The 20733-nt window shown below is 44.6% G+C and overlaps 1 protein-coding gene across 1 annotated transcript in view; it reads right to left on the bottom strand.

The window, feature by feature from the left end:
- The window catches only part of cbll1 (Cbl proto-oncogene-like 1, E3 ubiquitin protein ligase), a 51638-nt gene that overhangs the window by 13315 nt on the left and 17590 nt on the right, over positions 1 to 20733 (bottom strand). The window contains exon 5 of the mRNA XM_080207124.1: positions 3312 to 3385. Coding sequence (XP_080063250.1) covers positions 3312 to 3385 — 74 coding nt within the window. The remainder of the gene's footprint in view (positions 1 to 3311; positions 3386 to 20733) is intronic.

The raw sequence follows: 20733 nt of genomic DNA on the forward strand, positions 1-20733 counted from the left end.
CACATCCTCTTCCTTAACGTCCACATACTCAATCTTTTCAGTCCGCCGCAAACCTGCAGTACAACCTCCCAAATCGTTTTCCACCGTGAATATCGAGGCAAAGTATTCATTAAGCACCTCTGCCATTTCTACCAGTTCCGCACAGACTTTTCCCCCTTCTTGTATAGGAATAGGTCCTATTCCTTCATATCTCATCCTTTTACTCTTCACATATTTGTAGAATGCCTTGGGGTTCTCCTTAATCTTACCCACCAAGGCCTTCTCATGACCCCTTCTGGCTCTCCTAATTTCCTTTTTAAGCTCCTTCCTATAACCCGTATACTCCTCTGGATCCTTAACGTCTCCTAGCTCTCTGAACCTTCTGTATGCCTTTCTTTTCTTTCTGACTAGGTTCATTACAACCTTCGTGCACCACAGTTCCCATAACCTACCAAAACCTCCCTGTCTCATTGGAACATTGTTGTGCAGAGCTCCAGGCAAACATTTCTTGAAAATCTGCCACCTTCCTTTGGTACTTTTCCCCCCAAGAACACCTCAATCCAATCGACTCGTCTAATTTCCTGCCTGACGGCTTCATATTTCCCCTTACTCCAGATAAAAACTTTCCTAGCCTGCCTGATCCTCTCTTTTTCCAATGCTACCGTGAAGGAGATAGAATTATGATCGCTGTCCCCAAGATGCTCTCCCACTGAGAGATCCGACACCCGTCCAGGTTCATTAGCCAGTACCAGACCAAGTACAGCCTCTCCTCTCATAGGCTTATCCACATACTGTGTCAGCTATTTACCATTTATATAGATGATCTGGAGGAGGGAACCGAGTGCAGGGTGTCGAAATTTGCTGATGACACCAAGATTGGGGGAAAGGCAAATTGTGCGGAGGGTGTGGAGAGTCTGCAGAAGGATCTAGATAGGCTGGGCGAATGGGCCAGGAAATGGCAAATGGAATTTAATGTTGGCAAGTGTGAGGTGGTCCACTTTGGTAGGAAGAATGGTAGGAAGGACTATTACTTACGTGGCGAAAAACTGCAGCAGGCAACGGTGCAGAGGGACCTCGGAGTCCTTGTGCATGAGTCGCAAAAACCCAGCTTGCAGGTGCAGCAGGTGGTCAGGAAGGCGAATGGGATGCTGGCCTTCATAGCGAGGGGGATTGAATATAAAAGTAGGGAGGTCTTGCTGCAGCTGTATAGGGCATTGGTGAGGCCGCAGCTGGAGTACTGTGTGCAGTTTTGGACGCCGCACCTGCGCAAGGATATTTTGGCCCTGGAGGGAGTGCAGAGGAGGTTTACTAGGCTGATACCGGAGTTGAGGGGGTTGAGCTATGAGGAGAGGCTGAATAAACTAGGCTTGTACTCGTTAGAGTTTAGAAGAATGAGGGGAGATCTCATTGAGACGTATAAGATAATGAATGGGATGGATAGGATAGAGGTGGAGAGACTCTTCCCGCTCAAAAAAGACAGTAGGACTAGGGGGCACAGCCTCAAGATAAAGGGGAGGCGGTTTAGAACGGAGTTGAGGAGGAACTTCTTCACTCAAAGGGTGGTGAATCTCTGGAATTCTCTGCCCGTTGAAGTGGTGGAGGCTGCCTCGCTAAATATTTTTAAGAAGCGGGTTGATGGGTTCTTGATAAGAGAGGGGATTAAGGGTTATGGGGAGAGGGCGGGAAAGTGGAACTGAGCCACAACAGATCAGCCATGATCTTACTGAATGGCGGGGCAGGCTCGAAGGGCTAGATGGCCTACTCCTGCTCCTATTTCTTATGTTCTTATGAAACCCTCCTGAACATACCTAACAAACTCCTCCCCATCCAAACCCCTAGGGATATTCCAGTCGATATTTAGGAAATTAAAGTCTCCCATCACGACAACTCTTATTACAACATCTCTCCAGGATCTGTTTCCCTATATGCTCCTCAACATTCCTGTTACTAATGGCCAGCCTATAGAAAACACCCAGCAAAGTTACCGACCCCTTCCTGTTCCTAATTTCCACCCACAGAGACTCTGTAGACAATCCCTCCATGGCATCCATCTTCTCTACAGCCGTGACACTATCCCTGACCGACAGTGCCACTCTTCCCCCTCTTTTGCCTCCCTCCCTGTCCTTCCTGAAACATCTGAATCCTGGCACCTGAAGTACCCAGTCCTGTCCCTGAGACATCCAAGTCTCTGTAATGGCCACCACATCACACCCCCAAGCAGTGATCCATGCTCTAAGCTCATCCACTTTATTCAGTACACTCCTGGCATTAAAATAGACTTAAAATGTTGGATAAATACTTAAAAGCAGAGGAGGATACAGATTATAAAGAAATCATGAATTAAAGAATTAGTTAGGGGTTGAAACAAAGCCATTTAGAGAATGAGGTACTGGGATGGCTTTTGGATTCTCTGGAATGAACCAGACCAGATGGATGATTTCTTTGCCACAAAATAAGAAATGCCCCACCACTTTTCATCAATTGCACAATTAGTTTAAGTATAAAACTATTCCAATCTACAATTGAAAAATACTGTGGAAAATCTAAGCAAATTAAGTAAATCTGTGGACTCTCACTAGATGGGAGCATGAATCAATGGATTAGTGATATAATACAACAGCCCCACCAGTCCAACCTTTAGAATGACTGTGAGGAGGAGTTTTTGAGTGTACTGTTGCACGCTACTCTGCATACAGTTTCACCCATGGCACGGCTGGTAGCACATCACACCAAATCACAAGGTTCTGGCTTCTATTCTTAATCAGTGTTTGAGCACAAAAATGAAAGACAAGACTCCAACGCAATACTGAGGGAGCATTCACAGCTGGAGGCAAGGTCTTTTGGAAGAGACACCAAAGTGAGGTCCCACCTTCCTGCTCAGATGGGTGTAAAATGGCACTATTTCAAAGAAGAGCAGGGAAGTTTTTTCCAGTGTCCTGGATATATTTATCCCTCAATCAACATCACAAATACAGATTATCTGGCAATCATCACATTGCTGTTTGTGGGTGCTTGTGGAGTGCAAATCTGCTGTTGCCTTTCCTACATTACAATGTTTTGAGACATCTATGGTCATGAAAAGTGCTGTATAAATGCAAACCTTTTTGTGTGGTGTATACACTACTACTTGTTGTACACTGTGTGGCTCAGGTGGTCTACAGGATAAAGTGGGAAATAATAAAAGAAACATTAGCCAAATAACTAACAACGTAACCGAGCTAAGTGTTGTGCTGCAAATAAACAAATGCTACAATTAAGAACAAAACTTAAAATGTTCCTGGCACTGAGGCAGTGTAAAGTCACTTGCTGAACAGAAATAGAACACATCTTACCCAGGACACATCTTATCACTTTTTTTCTCTTGCAAACTTGCACAGTTGAAACAAAATACATGTTTGCATGGAATCTGTAAAGAAATGTACAATTGTGAGGCAGCATATTAAGATCTCTCTTGCAGTGTACATGATAAAAAAAAATGTTAAGTCTACAGCAAAGTCAACCCTGGGCACAAGGTTAGACCAGCAAGAGGACAAAACGTTAGTCACAGAGGTTTACAGCATGGAAACAGGCCCTTCAGCCCAACTTGCCTATGCCAGCCTTTTTTTTAAAACATCTAAGCTAGTCCCAATTAGCTGCGTTTGGCCCATATCCCTCTTACCCGTCTAACTGTCCAAATGCTTTTTAAAAGACTCTACTATTATCTCTTGCAGCTTGTTCCAGACACTCACCATCCTCTGTGTGAAAAAATTGCCCCTCTAGACTCTTTTGTATCTTTCCCCTCTCACCTTAAACCTATGCCCTCTAGTTTTAGACTCCTCTACCTTTGGGAAAAGATATTGACCATCTAGCTGATCTATGCTCCTCATTATTTTATAGACCTCTATAAGATTGCCCCTTCAGCCTCCTACGCTCCAGAGAAAAAAGTCCCAGTCCATCCAGCCTCTCCTTACAACTCAAATTATCAAGTCTTGGTAGCATCCTAGTAAATCTTTTCTGCACTCTTTCTAGTTTAATAATATCCTTTCTATAATAGGGTGACACATCACTTACATGGGGCTCTGAACAGGTTAAATGTATCTGAGAAAGGACAAAATAAAATTAAGGTTTATTTATTAGTCACAAGTTGGTTACATTAACATTGCAATGAAGTTACTGTGAAAACCCCCCAGCTGCCACACTCGATGTCTGATCGGGTACACTGAGGGAGAATTTAGCATGGCCAATGCACCGAACCAGCAAGTCAGACCGTGGAAAGGACCTGGAGGAAACCCACGCAGACACGGGCAGACTTCACACAGACAGTGACTCAAATCGAGAATTGAACTCAGGTCTCTGGCACTGTGAGACAGCAGTGCTAACCACTATGCCACCATGATCGGTTGGTAAGTATTTCTCATTTTCTCTCTCTGAAGCATTCTTTTAAACTAGGTGAAAGGAAATCCAAACTTTTAACTCGGGTGAGTTAATATTTAATACTGGCATCAAGACGCATTACTTAAAATCTATTCCATAACAAGTGATATGGATATGCAGCTGAGACTTGTTGCTTGCAATTCTAGTCCAAAATATTGGGGCACTTCATGTTTCCTTTGGGGGGGGGGGTGCACATGCGTCTCTAGATTCTTGAGCTCTGGTTCAGGATTTTTGAGTTCCAAGGCAGTTGAATTCACTGCAGAGTATCAGGGGATGAGTGTTTCCTGGATCATACATTCCAGGAGGTGGCCATCCAACAGGGAGTGACAATTCTTATAAAGGGGAGGTTGATCTTCTCTCTCAGATCTAACACTCAAAAAAAAAGTACCTCCCTTCATAATCTTTTAAAGTATTTGTGAGAAGGGAGATTACCTGCCCTTCAACAGCTTTTAGTGGTCAAATCAAAATAACTACCTGAGAAACTCTCTGTAAAATCAACAAGTAACACTTTATTCTTCTAACTAACAGTAAACAGGTAAACTAAACTATTAGCAACGCAAATTCAACACCTATTCTAATGGAATACTGTTTAGATAATTATAATTCCCACTTATTAACAAAAGCAAAAAAAAAGTCAGAATTTTTAGTCACTCTCAAATTTCAATCAGGGTTGTCATCTTCCAGGACCACCTTTCATTTTTTGCTAATTTTTGCTGCCTTCATTATCTTCTTTGGGTACCTTTATGATTGAGATGAAGCTTTCTTTCAAGATATAAAAGTGGCTGTTACACCATTAGAGGGCTGTTGTCTGTGTGTCTCTCTCTCTCTCTCTCTGAGCTGAACTAAGCTGTTGCTGAACAGTCGCTGGCAGGTAGTCTTCTGGCTGCTTTCTGGAGCTGGGAGCTGTTTTTATACCCCCAGTGACATACCAAAATTCACGCAATAGGATTGGTTCACAGGTTATCAAAGCATTAAATTCAAATCCAATAGGCTGCAGCTATTCAAAATTCAAAAATATGTTTTGATTCAAATGCCTAAAAGCCTGTTATCAAAGCAACCCTGCTTGTTTTGCCTCTGATACATTATTTCAGTCTGGGTACTAGATGCACCAGCAGCTCTTTAGTACAGTAAAAACAAGACTAGTAAGCCTCTCAGTTCAAAGGCAGTTAGGGAAGGGCACTGAATACCAGCTAGCCTTGCGTTGACATGGATTCTCTACTCTTTGTTCAAACTCTGGCTTAATGGAGGAACGCACTTATGGTAGCACAGTGGTAACGTTGCTAATCTACATTAGAGGTGTGGACAAATGCTCCTGAGACATGAATTCAGATCTCAACATGGTAGCCGGAAAAATTTAACTTCAATTGATTAATGCGTCTAGAATGAAATGCCAGTCTCACTATATAGTTACAAAAACTCCTGGATTGATGTAAAAACTCATCTGCTTCACTGATGTCATTGAGACGTATAAGATGATGAATGGGATGGATAGGATAGAGGTGGAGAGACTCTTCCCGCTCAGAAAGGACAGTAGGACTAGGGGGCACAGCCTCAAGATAAAGGGGGGCAATTTAGAACGGAGTTGAGGAGGAACTTCTTCCCTCAAAGGGTGGTGAATCTCTGGAATTCTCTGCCCGTTGAGGTGGTGGAGGCTGCCTCGCTAAATATTTTTAAGACGCGGGTTGATGGGTTTTTGATAAGCGAGGGGATTAAGGGTTCTGGGGAGAGGGCGGGAATGTGGAACTGAGCCACGACAGATCAGCCATGATCTTATTGAATGGCGGGACAGGCTCGAAGGGCTAGATGGCCTACTCCTGCTCCTATTTCTTATGTTCTTATGTTAAGACCATCTTTTAAACAGTCAATTTTATTATCTCAATTTTTTTTTACAATATTTTATAGTTTTACAAACACTACATTTTACAACAAGGAATCCCTCAAAGAGTATAGGGAGTATAGGAGTAGAGTTGAGAGAGAATTCAGGGGGTCAAAAAGGGGACAAGAGATTGTTTTAGCAGGTAAGGCAAAGGAGAATCCGAAAAGCTTCGACAAATACATACAGACCAAAACAGTAACTACGGAGAGAGTCGGGCCTCTTAAGGATCAACATGGTCATCATAGAACCTTAGTGAGGCCGCACTTGGAATATAGTGGTCAATTCTGGTCGCCACACTACCAAAAGGATATGGAGGCTTTGGAGAGGGTACGGAAAAGATTTACCAGGATGTTGCCTGGTACAGAGGGCATTAGAAATGAGGAGAGGTTGGAGAAACTTGATTTATTTTCACTGGAGTGACAGAGGTTGAGGGGAGACCTGACAGAAGTCTACAAGATTATGAGAGGCATGGATAGTCAGAAGCTTTTCCCCAGGGCGGAAGAGTCAATTACTAGGGGGCATAGGTTTAAGGTGCGAGGGGCAAGTTTTAAAAGAGATGTACGAGGCAGTTTTTTTTTTTACACGGAGAGTGGTGGGTGCCTGAAACTTGTTGCTGGGGGAGGTAGTGGAAGCGGATACTGTAGTGACTTTTAAGGAGTGTCTTGACAAGTACATGAATGAGATGGGAATAGAGGGATATGGTCCCTGGAAGCATAGGGGGTTTTAGTTAAGTCAGGCAGCATGGTCGGTGCAAGCTTACATAGAACATAGAACATTACAGCACAGAACAGGCCCTTCAGCCCATGATGTTGCGCCGACCAGTTAAAAAACAATGACCCTCTAACCTAAACCAAACCCTTTCCATCCTTAAACCTATCCACGGATCTCTTAAACGCCCCCAAACTAGGCGCATTTACAACTGCAGCAGGCAGGGCATTCCAATCCCTCACCACCCTCTGGGTAAAGAACCTACCCCTGACATCCGTCCTATAACTACCACCCCTTAATTTAAAGCTATACCCCCTCGTGCTAGCTTTCTCCATCCGAGGAAAAAGGCTATCACTGTCCACCCTATCTAAACCTCTAAGTCATCTTATATGTTTCAATAAGGACCCCTCGTAGCCGCCTTCTTTCTAACGAAAACAACCTCAAATCCCTCAGTCTCTCCTCATAGGACCTCCCCTCCATACCAGGCAACATCCTGGTAAACCTCCTCTGCACCCTCTCCAAAGCCTCCACATCCTTCCTATAATGTGGGGACCAGAACTGCACACAATACTCCAAGTGCGGCTGCACCAGAATTGTAATGTTCTATGTTCTATTCAGAGTCCTACCGTTAGCCCTATACTCTACACATCCGTTATTCCGACCAAAGTGAATTACCTCACACTTTTCCGCATTAAACTCCATCCTCCACCTCTCGGCCCAGCTCTGCAACTTATCCAAGTCTCCCTGTAGACTAAGACACCCTTCCTCACTATCTACCACACCTCCGACTTTGGTGTCATCAGCAAATTTACTAATCCACCCAACTATACCCTCATCCAGATCATTTATAAAAATTACAAACAGCAGTGGCCCCAAAACAGATCCCCGAGGCACACCACTTGTAACTGAACTCCATGTCGAATACTTACCATCAACCACCACCCTCTGTCTCCTATCCGCCAGCCAATTCCTAATCCAATTTCCTAGATCACCCTCAATCCCATACATCTGCAATTTCTGCAGAAGCCTTCCATGGTGAACCTTATCAAACGCCTTACTAAAGTCACAGTTACTACTTTGGCTTGGAGGGCCAAAGGGCCTGCTCCTGTGCTGTAATATTCTTTGTTCTTTGCGCGGATCCACAAGAGATGGGCAAGATCCTAAATGGATATTTCTCATCAGTATTTACTGTTGAGAAAAACATGGATGTTAGGGAACCTGGGGAAATAAACTGTGATGTTTTGAGGAGTGTACATATTACAGAGAACGAGGTGCTGGAAATTTTAAAGCACATCTAGATAAATCCCCAGGACCTGATGAAGTGTATCCCAGGACATTGTTGAAGGTGAGGGAGGAAATTATGGGCCCCTATTTGAATCATCGATAGTCACAGGTGAGGTGGCTAAAGATTAGAGGGTGGCAAATGTTGTACCTTTGTTTAAAAAGGGCTGCAGGGAAAAGCCTGGAAACTATAGGCCAGTGAGCCTCACATCTGTGGTGGCTAAGTTGTTGGAAGGTATTTTGAGAGACAGGATCTGCAGGCATTTAGAGACACAAGGACTGATTAGGGACAGGCAGCATGGCTTTGTGAATGAAAATCATGTCTCACAAATTTGATTTGAGCCGCACCTGCGCAAAGATATTTTGGCCTTGGAGGGAGTGCAGAGGAGGTTTACTAGGCTCATACCGGAGTTGAGGGGGTTGAGCTATGAGGAGAGGCTGAATAAACTAGGCTTGTACTCGTTAGAGTTTAGAAGAATGAGGGGAGATCTCATTGAGACGTATAAGATGATGAATGGGATGGATAGGATAGAGGTGGAGAGACTCTTCCCGCTCAAAAGAGACAGTAGGACTAGGGGGCACAGCCTCAAGATAAAGGGGGGGGCGATTTAGAACGGAGTTGAGGAGGAACTTCTTCACTCAAAGGGTGGTGAATCTCTGGAATTCTCTGCCCGTTGAAGTGGTGGAGGCTGTCTCGCTAAATATTTTTAAGACGCGGGTTGATGGGTTTTTGATAAGAGAGAGGATTAAGGGTTATGGGGAGAGGGCGGGAAAGTGGAACTGAGCCACGACAGATCAGCCATGATCTTATTGAATGGCGGGGCAGGCTCGAAGGGCTGGATGGCCTACTCCTGCTCCTATTTCTTATGTTCTTAGGTAACCAAAAATGTACATGAGGGCAGTGCAGTTGATGCTGTTTACACGGACTTTGACAAGGCACCGCATGGTAGGTTCTTGCATCAGATTAAATCTCATGGGATCCAGGATGAGGTAGCTAAATGGATATAAAATTTGCTTGATGACAGAAGCCAATTGGTTGTAGAGGGTTGTTTTTTTAAAATTGGAGGCCTGTGACTGGCGTATGGGCTCAGGGATCAGTGCTGGGACCACTGTTGTTTGACATTTATATTAATGATTTGGTTGAGAATATAGGGGGCATGGTTAGTAAGCTTACAGATGACACCAAGATTGGTAGCATAGTGGACAGTGAAGAAAGTTATCTCGGATTGCAACGGGATCTTAATTAATTGGGCCAGTGGGCTGACGAATGGCAGATGGAGTTCAATTTAGACAAATGCGAGGTGATGCATTTTGGTAGACTGAACCAGGGCAGGACTTACTCAGTTAATGGTGGGGTGTTAGGGAGAGTTATCAAGCAAAGAAATCTAGGGATATAGGCTCATAGCTCCTTGTGGAATCACAAATGGACTGGGTAATGAAGAAGGCATTCAGCATGCTTGATTTCGTCGGTCAGAACACTGAATACAGGAGTTGGAGCGGCACGGTAGCACAGTGGGTGAGCACTGCTGCTTCACAGCTCCAGGGTCCTGGGTTCGATTCTTGGCTCAGGTCACTATCTATGTGGAGTTTGCACATTCTCCTCGTGTCTGCGTGGGTTTCCTCCAGTTTCCTCCCACAGTCCAAAGATGTGCGGGTTAGGCTGATTGGCCATGCTAAGAAATTGCCCCTTAGTGTCCAGGGATGTGTAGGTTAGAGGGATTAGTGGGTATAATATGTAGAGATATGGGGGTAGGATTGTGTTCGGTGTAGACTCGATGGGGCGAAGGGCCTCTTTCTGCACTGTAAGGTTAAAGTTGTACAAGACATTGGTAAGGCCACACTGGGAATACTGTGTACAGTTCTGTTCCCCCTATTATAGAAAGGATATTATTCAACTAGGAAGAGTGCAGAAAAGACTCACTAGGATGCTACGGGGATTTGGTTTGACTTATAAGAATAGACTGGGACTTTGTTCTCTGGAGTGTAGAAAGCTGAGGGGTGATCTTACAGAAGTCTATAAAATAATGAGAGACACAGATGAACTAGTCAATATCTTTTCCCAAAGGGGAGTTTAAAACTAGAGGCCATAGGTTTAAGATAAGGAGGGAAAGATTCAAAAGGGTCCAGAGAAGCAATTTTTTCACACAGAGGGTGGTGAGTGTCTGGAATAAGCTGCCAGAGGTAGTAGTAGAAGCGGGTAAAATTTTGTCTTTTAAAAAGCATTTAGGCAGTTATGTGGCCGAGATGGGTAGAGGGATATGGGCCAAATGCAGACAATTGGGACCAGCTTAGGGGGTTTAAAAAAAAAAGGTGGCATGGACAAGTTGGGTTGAAGGGCCTGTTTCCATGCTGTAAACCTCTATGACTCCATAAAACAATTCAGGATAGTGGATGGGTGGCTATTTGAAGAGGAGGAAGAAGCAGAGAGTGCAGGAAATTTAAAGGTATGTGCCACTCTCAAACTGGCATTTGTTTTTACAGCTTGCTCACCTTCAAAGAATGCATTCCAAACTTGGCACCTTTGGAGAGGAGCCTGCAGAAGATAGGACAGCAAGGAATAGAAATTTTGTCCTTGTGGCGATTCCACGATTGAAGAAACAGACAAGCATTTCTATAACTATTATTGAGAGTCCTGCAAGGAGTGTTGCTTCCAGATGCTAGGGTAAAGGATATCACTGAGAGGATGAAGAATATTTTGCTTGGAAGAATGAGCCAGAAGTGTGACACATGTAATACCAATAACAACAAAGGCAGAAGGTATTATGAGGATTGGCCTCATTGGTAAAGGATAAAGGAGGAAAAAAGAGACGTGGGTATGGATTAGGAGAGATATTGTAATGTTGGAAAGAGAGGTTGTTAGTGAAGTCGCAACACCATCACTTAGACCAGGTGGCGGGGTATTCGCAGATATCTTTAACCTCTCCTTACACCAGCTGCAGGTCTCCATCCACTTCAAGACGATGACCATCATCCCAGTACCAAAGAAAAGCATGCCTTAATGACTTATGACTAGGGCTAAAAGAGGACATGAGAAGACTTTGGCTGATAGGATTAAGGAGAATCCTAAGGCGTTCTATAGGTATGTCAAGAACAGAAGGTTGGTCAGGGCAAGATTAGGGCCAGTTACAGACAGCAGGGGGAAGTTGTGTGTGGAACCGGAGGAGATTGGAGAAGTATTGAACCAATATTTCTCTTCGGTGTTCACGCAGGGGGACATGAATATAGCTGAGGAGGACATTGGGTTGCAGGGGTGTAAAATAGACAGTATTACGGTTGATAAAGGGGATGTGCTGGAAATTCTTGAGGGGCTGAAAATAGATAAGTCCCCTGGTCCGGATGGGATCTACCCTAGGATTCTCTGGGAGGCTAGAGAGGTGATTGCAGAGCCTCTGGCTCAGATCTTCAGGTCGTCATTGGTCTCTGGTGTAGTCCCGGAGGATTGGAGGATAGCGAATGTTGTCCCATTGTTTAAGAAGGGGAACAGAGACTTTGCCGGGAATTATAGACCGGTGAGTCTTACTTCTGTTGTGGGCAAGGTTTTAGAAAAAATTATTAGGGATAGGATTTATAGTTATTTGGAGTGTAATGAATTGATTAGAAATAGTCAGCATGGTTTTGTAGCGGGTAGGTCGTGCCTTACTAACCTTATTGAGTTTTTTGAGAAGGTGACCAAAGAGGTGGATGGGGGCAAGGCAGTTGACGTGGTATACATGGATTTTAGTAAGGCGTTCGATAAGGTTCACCATGGTAGGCTTCTGCAGAAAATGCAGATGTATGGGATTGTGGGTAATCTAGGAAGTTGGATCAGGAATTGGCTATCAGATAGGAGACAGAGGGTGGTGGTGGATGGTAAATATTCATCATGGAGTACAGTTACGAGTGGTGTGCCTCAGGGATCTGTTTTGGGGCCACTGTTGTTTGTAATTTTTATTAATGATCTGGATGAGGGTATAGTTGGGTGGATTAGTAAATTTGCTGATGACACCAAAGTTGGAGGTGTGGTAGATTGTGAGGAAGGGTGTCATAGTCTGCAGGGAGACTTAGATAGGTTGCAGAACTGGGCCGAGAGGTGGCAGATGGAATTTAATGCGGAGAAGTGTGAGGTAATTCACTTTGGTAGGAGCAACAGATGTGTCGAGTATAGGGCTAACGGGAGGACTTTGAATAGTGTGGATGAACAGAGGGATCTAGGTGTGTGTGTACATAGATCCCTGAAAGTTGGGAATCAAGTAGATAAGGTTGTTAAGAAGGCGTACGGTGTCTTGGCGTTTATTGGTAGGGGGATTGAATTTAGGAGTCGCAGTGTAATGTTGCAACTGTACACTACTCTAGTGCGGCCGCACTTGGAGTACTGTGTGCAGTTCTGGTCCCCGCATTACAAGAAGGATGTGGAGGCGTTGGAGAGGGTGCAGAGGAGGTTTACTAGGATGTTGCCTGGTATGGTGGGGAGGTCCTATGAGGAGAGACTGAGGGATTTAGGGTTGTTTTCGTTGGAAAGAAGGCGGCTAAGAGGGGATCTTATTGAAACATATAAGATGATTAGAGGTTTAGATAGGGTGGATAGTGATAGCCTTTTTCCTCGGATGGAGAAAGCTAGCACGAGGGGGCATGGCTTTAAATTAAGGGGGGGTAGCTACAGGACGGATGTCAGGGGTAGGTTCTTTACCCAGCGGGTGGTGAGGGATTGGAATGCCCTGCCTGCTGCAGTTGTAAATGCGTCTAGTTTGGGGGCGTTTAAGAGATCTCTGGATAGGTTTATGGACGAAAAGGGATTGGTATAGGCTAGTGGGTCATTGTTTTTGTAACTGGTCGGCGCAACATCGTGGGCCGAAGGGCCTGTTCTGCGCTGTAATGTTCTATGTTCTATGTTCTATTGTTCAGTGGCTCTGACATCCATCATTATGAAGTGCTTTGAAAAGTCATGGTATAGACCTTATAGAGGTCTATAAAATAATGAGGGGCATAGACAAGGTAGATAGTCAATATCTTTTCCTAAAGGTAGGGGAGTCTAAAACTAGAGGGTTTAAGGTGAGAGGGGAGAAATACAAAAGTGTCCAAAGGGGCAATTTTTTCACACAGAGGGTGGTGAGTGTCTGGAACAAGCTGCCTGAGGTAGAAAAAGAGAGGCAGATACAATTTTATCTTTTAAAAAGCATTTAGATAGTTATATGGATACGATGGATATAGACGGATATGGGCCAAATGCAGGCAATTGGAATTAGCTTAGGGTTTTTTAAAAAAAGGGGCAGCATGGACATGTTGGGCTGAAGGGCCTGTTTCCATGCTGTAAATTTCTATGACTCTATGAATCTATAGCACTCCATCCTCTCGAGATCTCTTCAAACATTTGTCCAAATTGCCAAATGCTCCTCTTCAGTGGATCCTGTAATTAAAAACGTTGTCCAAATGAACAACAACTTTAAGCAAACCTTGTAACAAACTCTCCATGGTATGTTGGAAGATGTTACAAACTGACGAAACCCCAAACAATAGATGTGTGTGTTGGTACAACTCCTTATTTGAGTATTTATGGTGACATATCTCCTCAATGTGCAGTCCAGTTCTAATTGCTGGTAAGAGTGTCTCAAGTCCAGTTTGGTATACATGTCAGACCACCAGCTAATTTCATAGACGGATCTTTTATTTTTTTTGTCCAAGATGGTGCTGGAGCGTGGTGAATTCTTGCAAGTTGTATGCAAGACAGAAATAGAGAGTATAAGAACATAAGAAATAGGAGCAGGAGTAGGCCATCTAGCCCTTCGAGCCTGCCCCGCCATTCAATAAGATCATGGCTGATCTGTCGTGGCTCAGTTCCACATTCCCGCCCTCTCCCCAGAACCCTTAATCCCCTCGCTTATCAAAAAACCATCAACCCACGTCTTAAATATATTTAGCGAGGCAGCCTCCACCACTTCAACGGGCAGAGAATTCCAGAGATTCACCACCCTTTGAGTGAAGAAGTTCCTCCTCAACTCCATTCTAAACCGCTCCCCCCTTTATCTTGAGGTTGTGCCCCCTAGTCCTACTGTCCTTTCTGAGCGGGAAGAGTCTCTCCACCTCTATCCTATCCATCCCATTCATCATCTTATACGTCTCAATGAGATCTCCCCTCATTCTTCTAAACTCTAACGAGTACAAGCCTAGTTTATTCAGCCTCTCCTCATAGCTCAACCCCCTCAACTCCGGTATCAGCCCACTAAACCTCCTCTGCACTCCCTCCAAGGCCAAAATATCCTTGCGTAAGTGCGGCGACCAAAACTGCACACAGTACTCCAGCTGCGGCCTCACCAGTGCCCTGTACAGCTGCAGCAAGACCTCCCTACTTTTATATTCAATCACCCTCGCTATGAAGGCCAGCATCCCATTCGCCTTCCTGACCACCTGCTGCACCTGCAGGCTGGGTTTTTGCAACTCATGCACAAGGACCCCAGTTTTTCGCCACGTAAGAAATAGTCCTTCCTACCGTTATTCCTACCAAAGTGGACCACCTCGCACTTGCCAACATTAAATTCCATTTGCCATTTCCTGGCCCATTCGCCCAGCCTATCTAGATCCTTCTGCAGACTCTCCACACCCTCCGCACAATTTGCCGTTCCACCAATCTTGGTGTCATCAGCAAATTTCGACACCATACACTCGGTTCCCTCCTCCAGATCATCTATATAAATGGTAAATAGCTGAGGCCCCAGCACTGACCCCTGGGGCACTCCACTAGTCACCAACCGCCAATCCGAATAGCACCCATTAACCCCCACTCTCTGCCTCCTATTTGACAACCAATCCTCTATCCACGCTAACACCCTACCCCCAACTCCATGCCCCCTTACCTTCTGCAATAACCTCTTCCTCTAATTCTATCTTTTACTTGCTTCTAAAACTTTCATTTAACTCTTGTAAGCTAACAATGTTCTAATACAATCTCTTACAGATTTGGGGATTCATACGACTCTGGAGACACTCGACCTGAAGCTGACCCTGACCACGTGGGACCAGTGGCCAGTCTTGCAGTCCCAGAGCTGGGGCTTTCTCTACACTCGCTCCCACTATCAGGAAAACACCCTAGAAGCCTTCTCTCTGCCAGCCCCCAGTGACCAGGAAAACGTCGCCAGAGCCACAGCCATGACTCTCCAGACACCCACTGACCCAAACTTGACCTCCAGGCCTGCACTCCCTCAGCCGCCAAAGCTCAGGAGAACGCCACTGAAGCCAAGGCCTTCACTCTGCTGGTCTTCACCGATCAGACGTGCATCCCTTGGGATGGGGCCTTCTCCTCCCCAATTTCCATCAAACCTAATGGCCAGACCAACAAGTCTGGGGCTGAGCTTCCATTCTATTGGCCCCCAATCCCTGGAGAGCTGCGACCTCCTGCAGACCCCAAGCACTCCCCCCGCTTTCTACAGTCGCCCCAAAATCCTAAAAATCAATTCCCATTGCCTAAACATCATTAATACTGCTCTGTTAAATTTACTTGTAGGTTTAGAGATTCTTCAACCCAGAGGACCCTAGCACATGGACCAAGCCACTGCCTTATCTGTGACTCCATAGACATCATCTGCTTGCCAGCCTTCGACCCATCCTGTCACAGCGTGATTTTGGACATCCTCCAATCTCCGCAACCCAACTGGAGCCCGACAGTGACCCGCAACTCCAAACCGTGCAGACCTATCTACTGACACAGGAACCGTAAACAAGGCAACAAATCCTCCATCCACACACTGACCAAACCTAAGGAACCTCACTGGACACACCTCTACTTTTAACACCTACTCTCACTGCCTCCCAGGCACAAAAAAAAGCAGTCAATTCAGGAAGTGTGGAAAATGTGCAGGACTGTGGGTGAAAGTGAAACAACATGGTCCCAAAGTCCCCTCTTCCCAGCCTACTCTTAGCAAATGTCCAATCTCTGGAAAACAATTTTAATTTCAAATCAGACTCATTTTTCAAAGAGAACTGAGGGACTGCTGTGTATTCTATTTCACAGAGACATGGATCACTCCTGCTTCACTGGACTGTGTCCTACAACTAGAGGGCTTCTCAATCGATCAAATGGTTCATACAGTGGCCTCAGGCAAAGCGAGGGGAGGTGGGGTTTGCCTTCTAATCAACATCTAACGGCGCCGAGATACAGCAACACTATGCAATAGTTTCTCCTCCCAGGACCTAGAATACATGACGCTAAAATGCTGCCCTTACTATCTTCCATGCTAGTTCACCTCTGTTATCCTGACAGCAGTATACATCCCACCCCACATGAACACGAAGACCGCGTTGGATGAAATATACAAGCAAATAGCCTTGAGTTAAAACATCCCTATGCCTTTTGATTTGATTTATTATTGTCACATGTATTAATATACTATTTTTCTTGCAAACTATGCAGACAAAACATACTGTACATAGGGAAGGAAAGAGTGGAGAATGTGTTACAGTTATAGCTAGAGAGTAGAGAAGGAGGAGAGATATGTCCATTCAAAGCCTGTTGGCAGCAGGGAAGAAGCTGTTTTTGAGTCGGTTGGTTCTGAAAGGGAGGAGGAAGAAGTCGGAAGAGAGTATATCCGGGGTGCATTGGATCCTTGATTATGCTGGGTGCTTTTCTGAAGCATAGACAGTGTCAATGGATGGGGGGCTGGTTTGAGTGATGGCCCGGGCTTCATTCACGACCTTTTATAGTTTCCTGTTGTCTTGGACAGAGCAAGCTGTGATACAACCAGAAAGAATGCTTTCTACGGTGCATCTGTAGATGTTGGTGTGTGGGGTAGCGAACATGCAAAATTTCCTTAGTCTCCTGACAAAAGAAACTTAAAGCTCTCGACCATTTCTACTTTGTCCCCAGTGATGTAGACAGGGGCATGCTTCCTGAAGTCGATGACTATCTCCTTTGTTTTGCTGACACTGAGGGAGAGATTACTGTCGTCGCAACAGCTCACCAAATTCTCTATCTCATTCCTACATTGTGTCTCATCACGGTCTGAACCACAATGGTGGTGTCGTCAGCAAACTTGAAAATCGAGTTGGAGGGGAATTGTGTCATAGTCACAAGCGTATAAGGAATATAGTAAGGGGCTGTGGACACAGCCTTGAGGAGCATCGGTGTTGAGGATGATTGTGGAGGAGGTCCTTACTGACTGGTCTGTCGGATAGGAAATTGAGGATCCAGTTGCAAAGGGAGGAGCCAAGGCCCAGGCCACGAAGTTTGGAGATGAGTCTCTGGGAATAATGGTGTTAAAGGCTGAACTGTAGTCTATGGATAGGAGTTTGGCACAGGTGTCTTTGTTGTCTAGTTGTTTCAGGGTTGACTGTAAGACCAGCAAGTTGGAATCTGCTGTGAACCTGTTGAGACAATAGGTGAACATCGAACATAACAGCGCAGTACAGGCCCTTCGGCTCTCAATGTTGCGCCGACCAGTGGAACCAATCTAATGACCCTCTAACCTAAACTATTCCAATGTTATCCATATACCTGTCCCCTGACCATTTGAACACCCTTAAAGTTGGCCATCCATCAGATAATTACCACCCCTTAATTTAAAGCTATGTCCCCTCGTGTTAGCCATCACCATCTGAGGAAAAAGGCTCTCACTGTCCACACTATCTAACCGTCTGATCATCTTGTATGCCTCAGTTAGGTCACCTTGTAACCTTCTACTCTCTAATGAAAACAGCCTCAAGTCCCTCAGCCTTTCCTCATAAGACCTTCCCACCATACCAGGCAACATCCTGGTAAACCTCCTCTGCACCCTTTCCAATGCCTCCACATCTTTCTTATAATGCAGCAAACTGTACGTGAACTTTGTGAACTGTAGTGGATCCAGGCAGCCTGACAGGCAGGAATTGATTTGTGCCATGACTAACCTTTTGAAGCATTTCATAGTGATGGATGTCAGAACCACTGGACTACAGTCATTAAGACATACTGCCTGGCTTTTCTTTGGTACTGGGATGATGGTTGTCTTCTTGGAGTAGGTAGGGACCTCAGACTGGTGTAAAGAGAGATTGAAGATGTCTGCAAATACCACACCAGCTGCTCTCAGAGCTATATCTAATTTCTTCTTGAAATCACACGATGTTTTGGTCTCAACTACATTCTGTGGTAGTGAATTCCACAAATTCACCATCCTCTAGGTGAAGAAATTTCTCTTCACCTCAGCTTGAAAAGGTTTACCCCTTATCCTTAAACTATGATCTCTAGTTCTGGACTCCTCCACCATAGGGTAGATTCAGAAAGAACGTTCCCAATTTAACCCTGTCAGAATTTTGTAAGTTTCTATGAGATCCCCTCTCACTCTTCTAAACTCCAGTGAATATAATCCTAACCGACTTAGTCTCTCCTCATTTGACAGCCATGCCATCCCAGGAATCAGCCTGGTAAATCTTCACTTTATTCCCTCTTTAGCAAGGACATACTCCCTCAGCTAATGACACCAAAACTGCACACCATACTCCTATACAACTGCAGCAAAACATTCCTATCAATATACTCAAATCCTCTCACTTTGAAGACCAATGTATCATTTGCCTTCTTTACTGCCTGTTGTACCTGTACGCTTAACTTTCAGTGACTGATGCACAAGGGCTCCAAGATCTCACCTTTCAATTTACACCCATTCAAGTAATAATTTGTCTTCCCATTACTGATACCAAAGTGGATAATCTGACGTTTATCCACATTATACTGCTTCTGCCATGCAGATGTTCACACACACAGCCTGTCCAAATCACGTTGAAGCATCTCTACATCCTCCTCATAACTCACCTGCCCATCCAATTTTGGTTCATCTGCAAATTTGGGGATAATGCATTCATTCCCTCTTCCAAAGCTTTGACAAAGGGTCATTTGGACTTGAAACATCAGCTCCTTTCTCTCCTCACAGGCGCTGCCGGACCTGCTGAGATTATCGAGCATTCTCTCTTTTGGTTTCAAATTCCAGCATCTGCAATAATTTGCTTTTATCCAGTGGTTCTCATCAGTCAACTCAACTAGTTACATCCTCAAAAAATTCCAATAGATTCATCAAGCAAAAGTAAATCCTTTCGTAAATCCATGCTGACTTTGTCAGATGAAACCAAATGCAGAATTATGAAATCCTTGATAATAGACTCTAGCAGCTTCCGACATCAGGCTCACTATAGTTCTGTGCTCTCTCTACTTCCCTTTTTGCATAGCAGACTTAGATCAGCTACCCTGCAATCTGTAGGAACTATTCCAGAATCTAAAGAAATTGGGAAAATAACCACCAATGAATCTACTATTTCCACGAACACTTCCTTAAGTACTCTGGGATGAAGATCATCAGAATCTGGGAATTTATCCACCTTCAATTTTGCCAAAACTACTTCTCTACTAATGCTGATTTCCTTCAGCTCCTCACTAAAACATGTTTCTCTTTGAACTTCTGGTACATTATTCATGTCTCCCTTTGTGAAGGCAAAGTACAAATTTAATTCCTCAGCCATTTCTTTATTCCCCGTTATGAATTCTTCCACTTCTAACTATAAGGGGCCAACATTCATTTTTGTTCATCTTTTTCCCTCTACATATTTAGAAACACTTTTGTGGGCAGTTTTTATGTTCCCTGCTAGCTTTCTTTCATGCTCTATTTCTCCCCTTCTTAATCCCCTGGTTCTCCTTTGCCAAATTTTAAACTGCTCCCAATCCTCAGGCCTACTGCTTTTTTTTAAAACCAATTTGTATGAACAAAGAAAATTACAGCACAGGAATAGGCCTTGTGGCCCTCCAAGCCTGCACCCACCGTGCTGCCCGACTCAACCAAAACCCCCTAACCTTCCGGGGACCATATCCCTCTATTCCCATCTCATTCATGTACTTGTCAAGACACCTCTTAAAAGTCACTACTGTATCTGCTTCCACTACCTCCCACGGCAACGAGTTCCAGGCATCCATCACCACTCCCTGTGTAAAAAATGTCTCGTGTATCTCTTCCAAAACTTCCTGCGTACACCTTAAACCTACGCCCCCTAGTAATTGATCCTTCCACCGTGGGAAAAAGCTTCTGACTATCCACTCTATCTATGCGTCTGTCGCTCCAGTAAGGACAAACTGAGATTTTCCAACCTCTCCTTATAGCTAATGCCCTCCATACCAGGCAACATCCTGGTAAATGTTTTCTGCGCCCTCTCCAAAGCCTCCACGTCCTTCTGGAAGTGTGGCAACCAGAATTCAACACTATATTCCAAGTGTGGTCTAAGGTTCTACAAAGCGGCAACATGACTTGCCAATTTTCAAACTCAATACCCCAGCCAACGAAGACAAGCATGCCGTATGCCTTCTTGACTACCTTCTCCACCTACATTGTCACTTTCAGTGACCTGTGTACCTGTACACCCTTTGCCTATCAATACTCCTAAGGGTTCTGCCATATACTGTATATTTCCTATCTGTATCAGACCTTCCAAAATGCATTACCTCACATTTGTCCAGATTAAACTCCATCTGTCATCTCTCCACCCAAGTCTCC

Source organism: Carcharhinus amblyrhynchos, chromosome 19 (genome assembly GCF_965287045.1).
Source record: "Carcharhinus amblyrhynchos chromosome 19, sCarAmb.v2.hapA, whole genome shotgun sequence".
Taxonomy (NCBI): domain Eukaryota; kingdom Metazoa; phylum Chordata; class Chondrichthyes; order Carcharhiniformes; family Carcharhinidae; genus Carcharhinus; species Carcharhinus amblyrhynchos.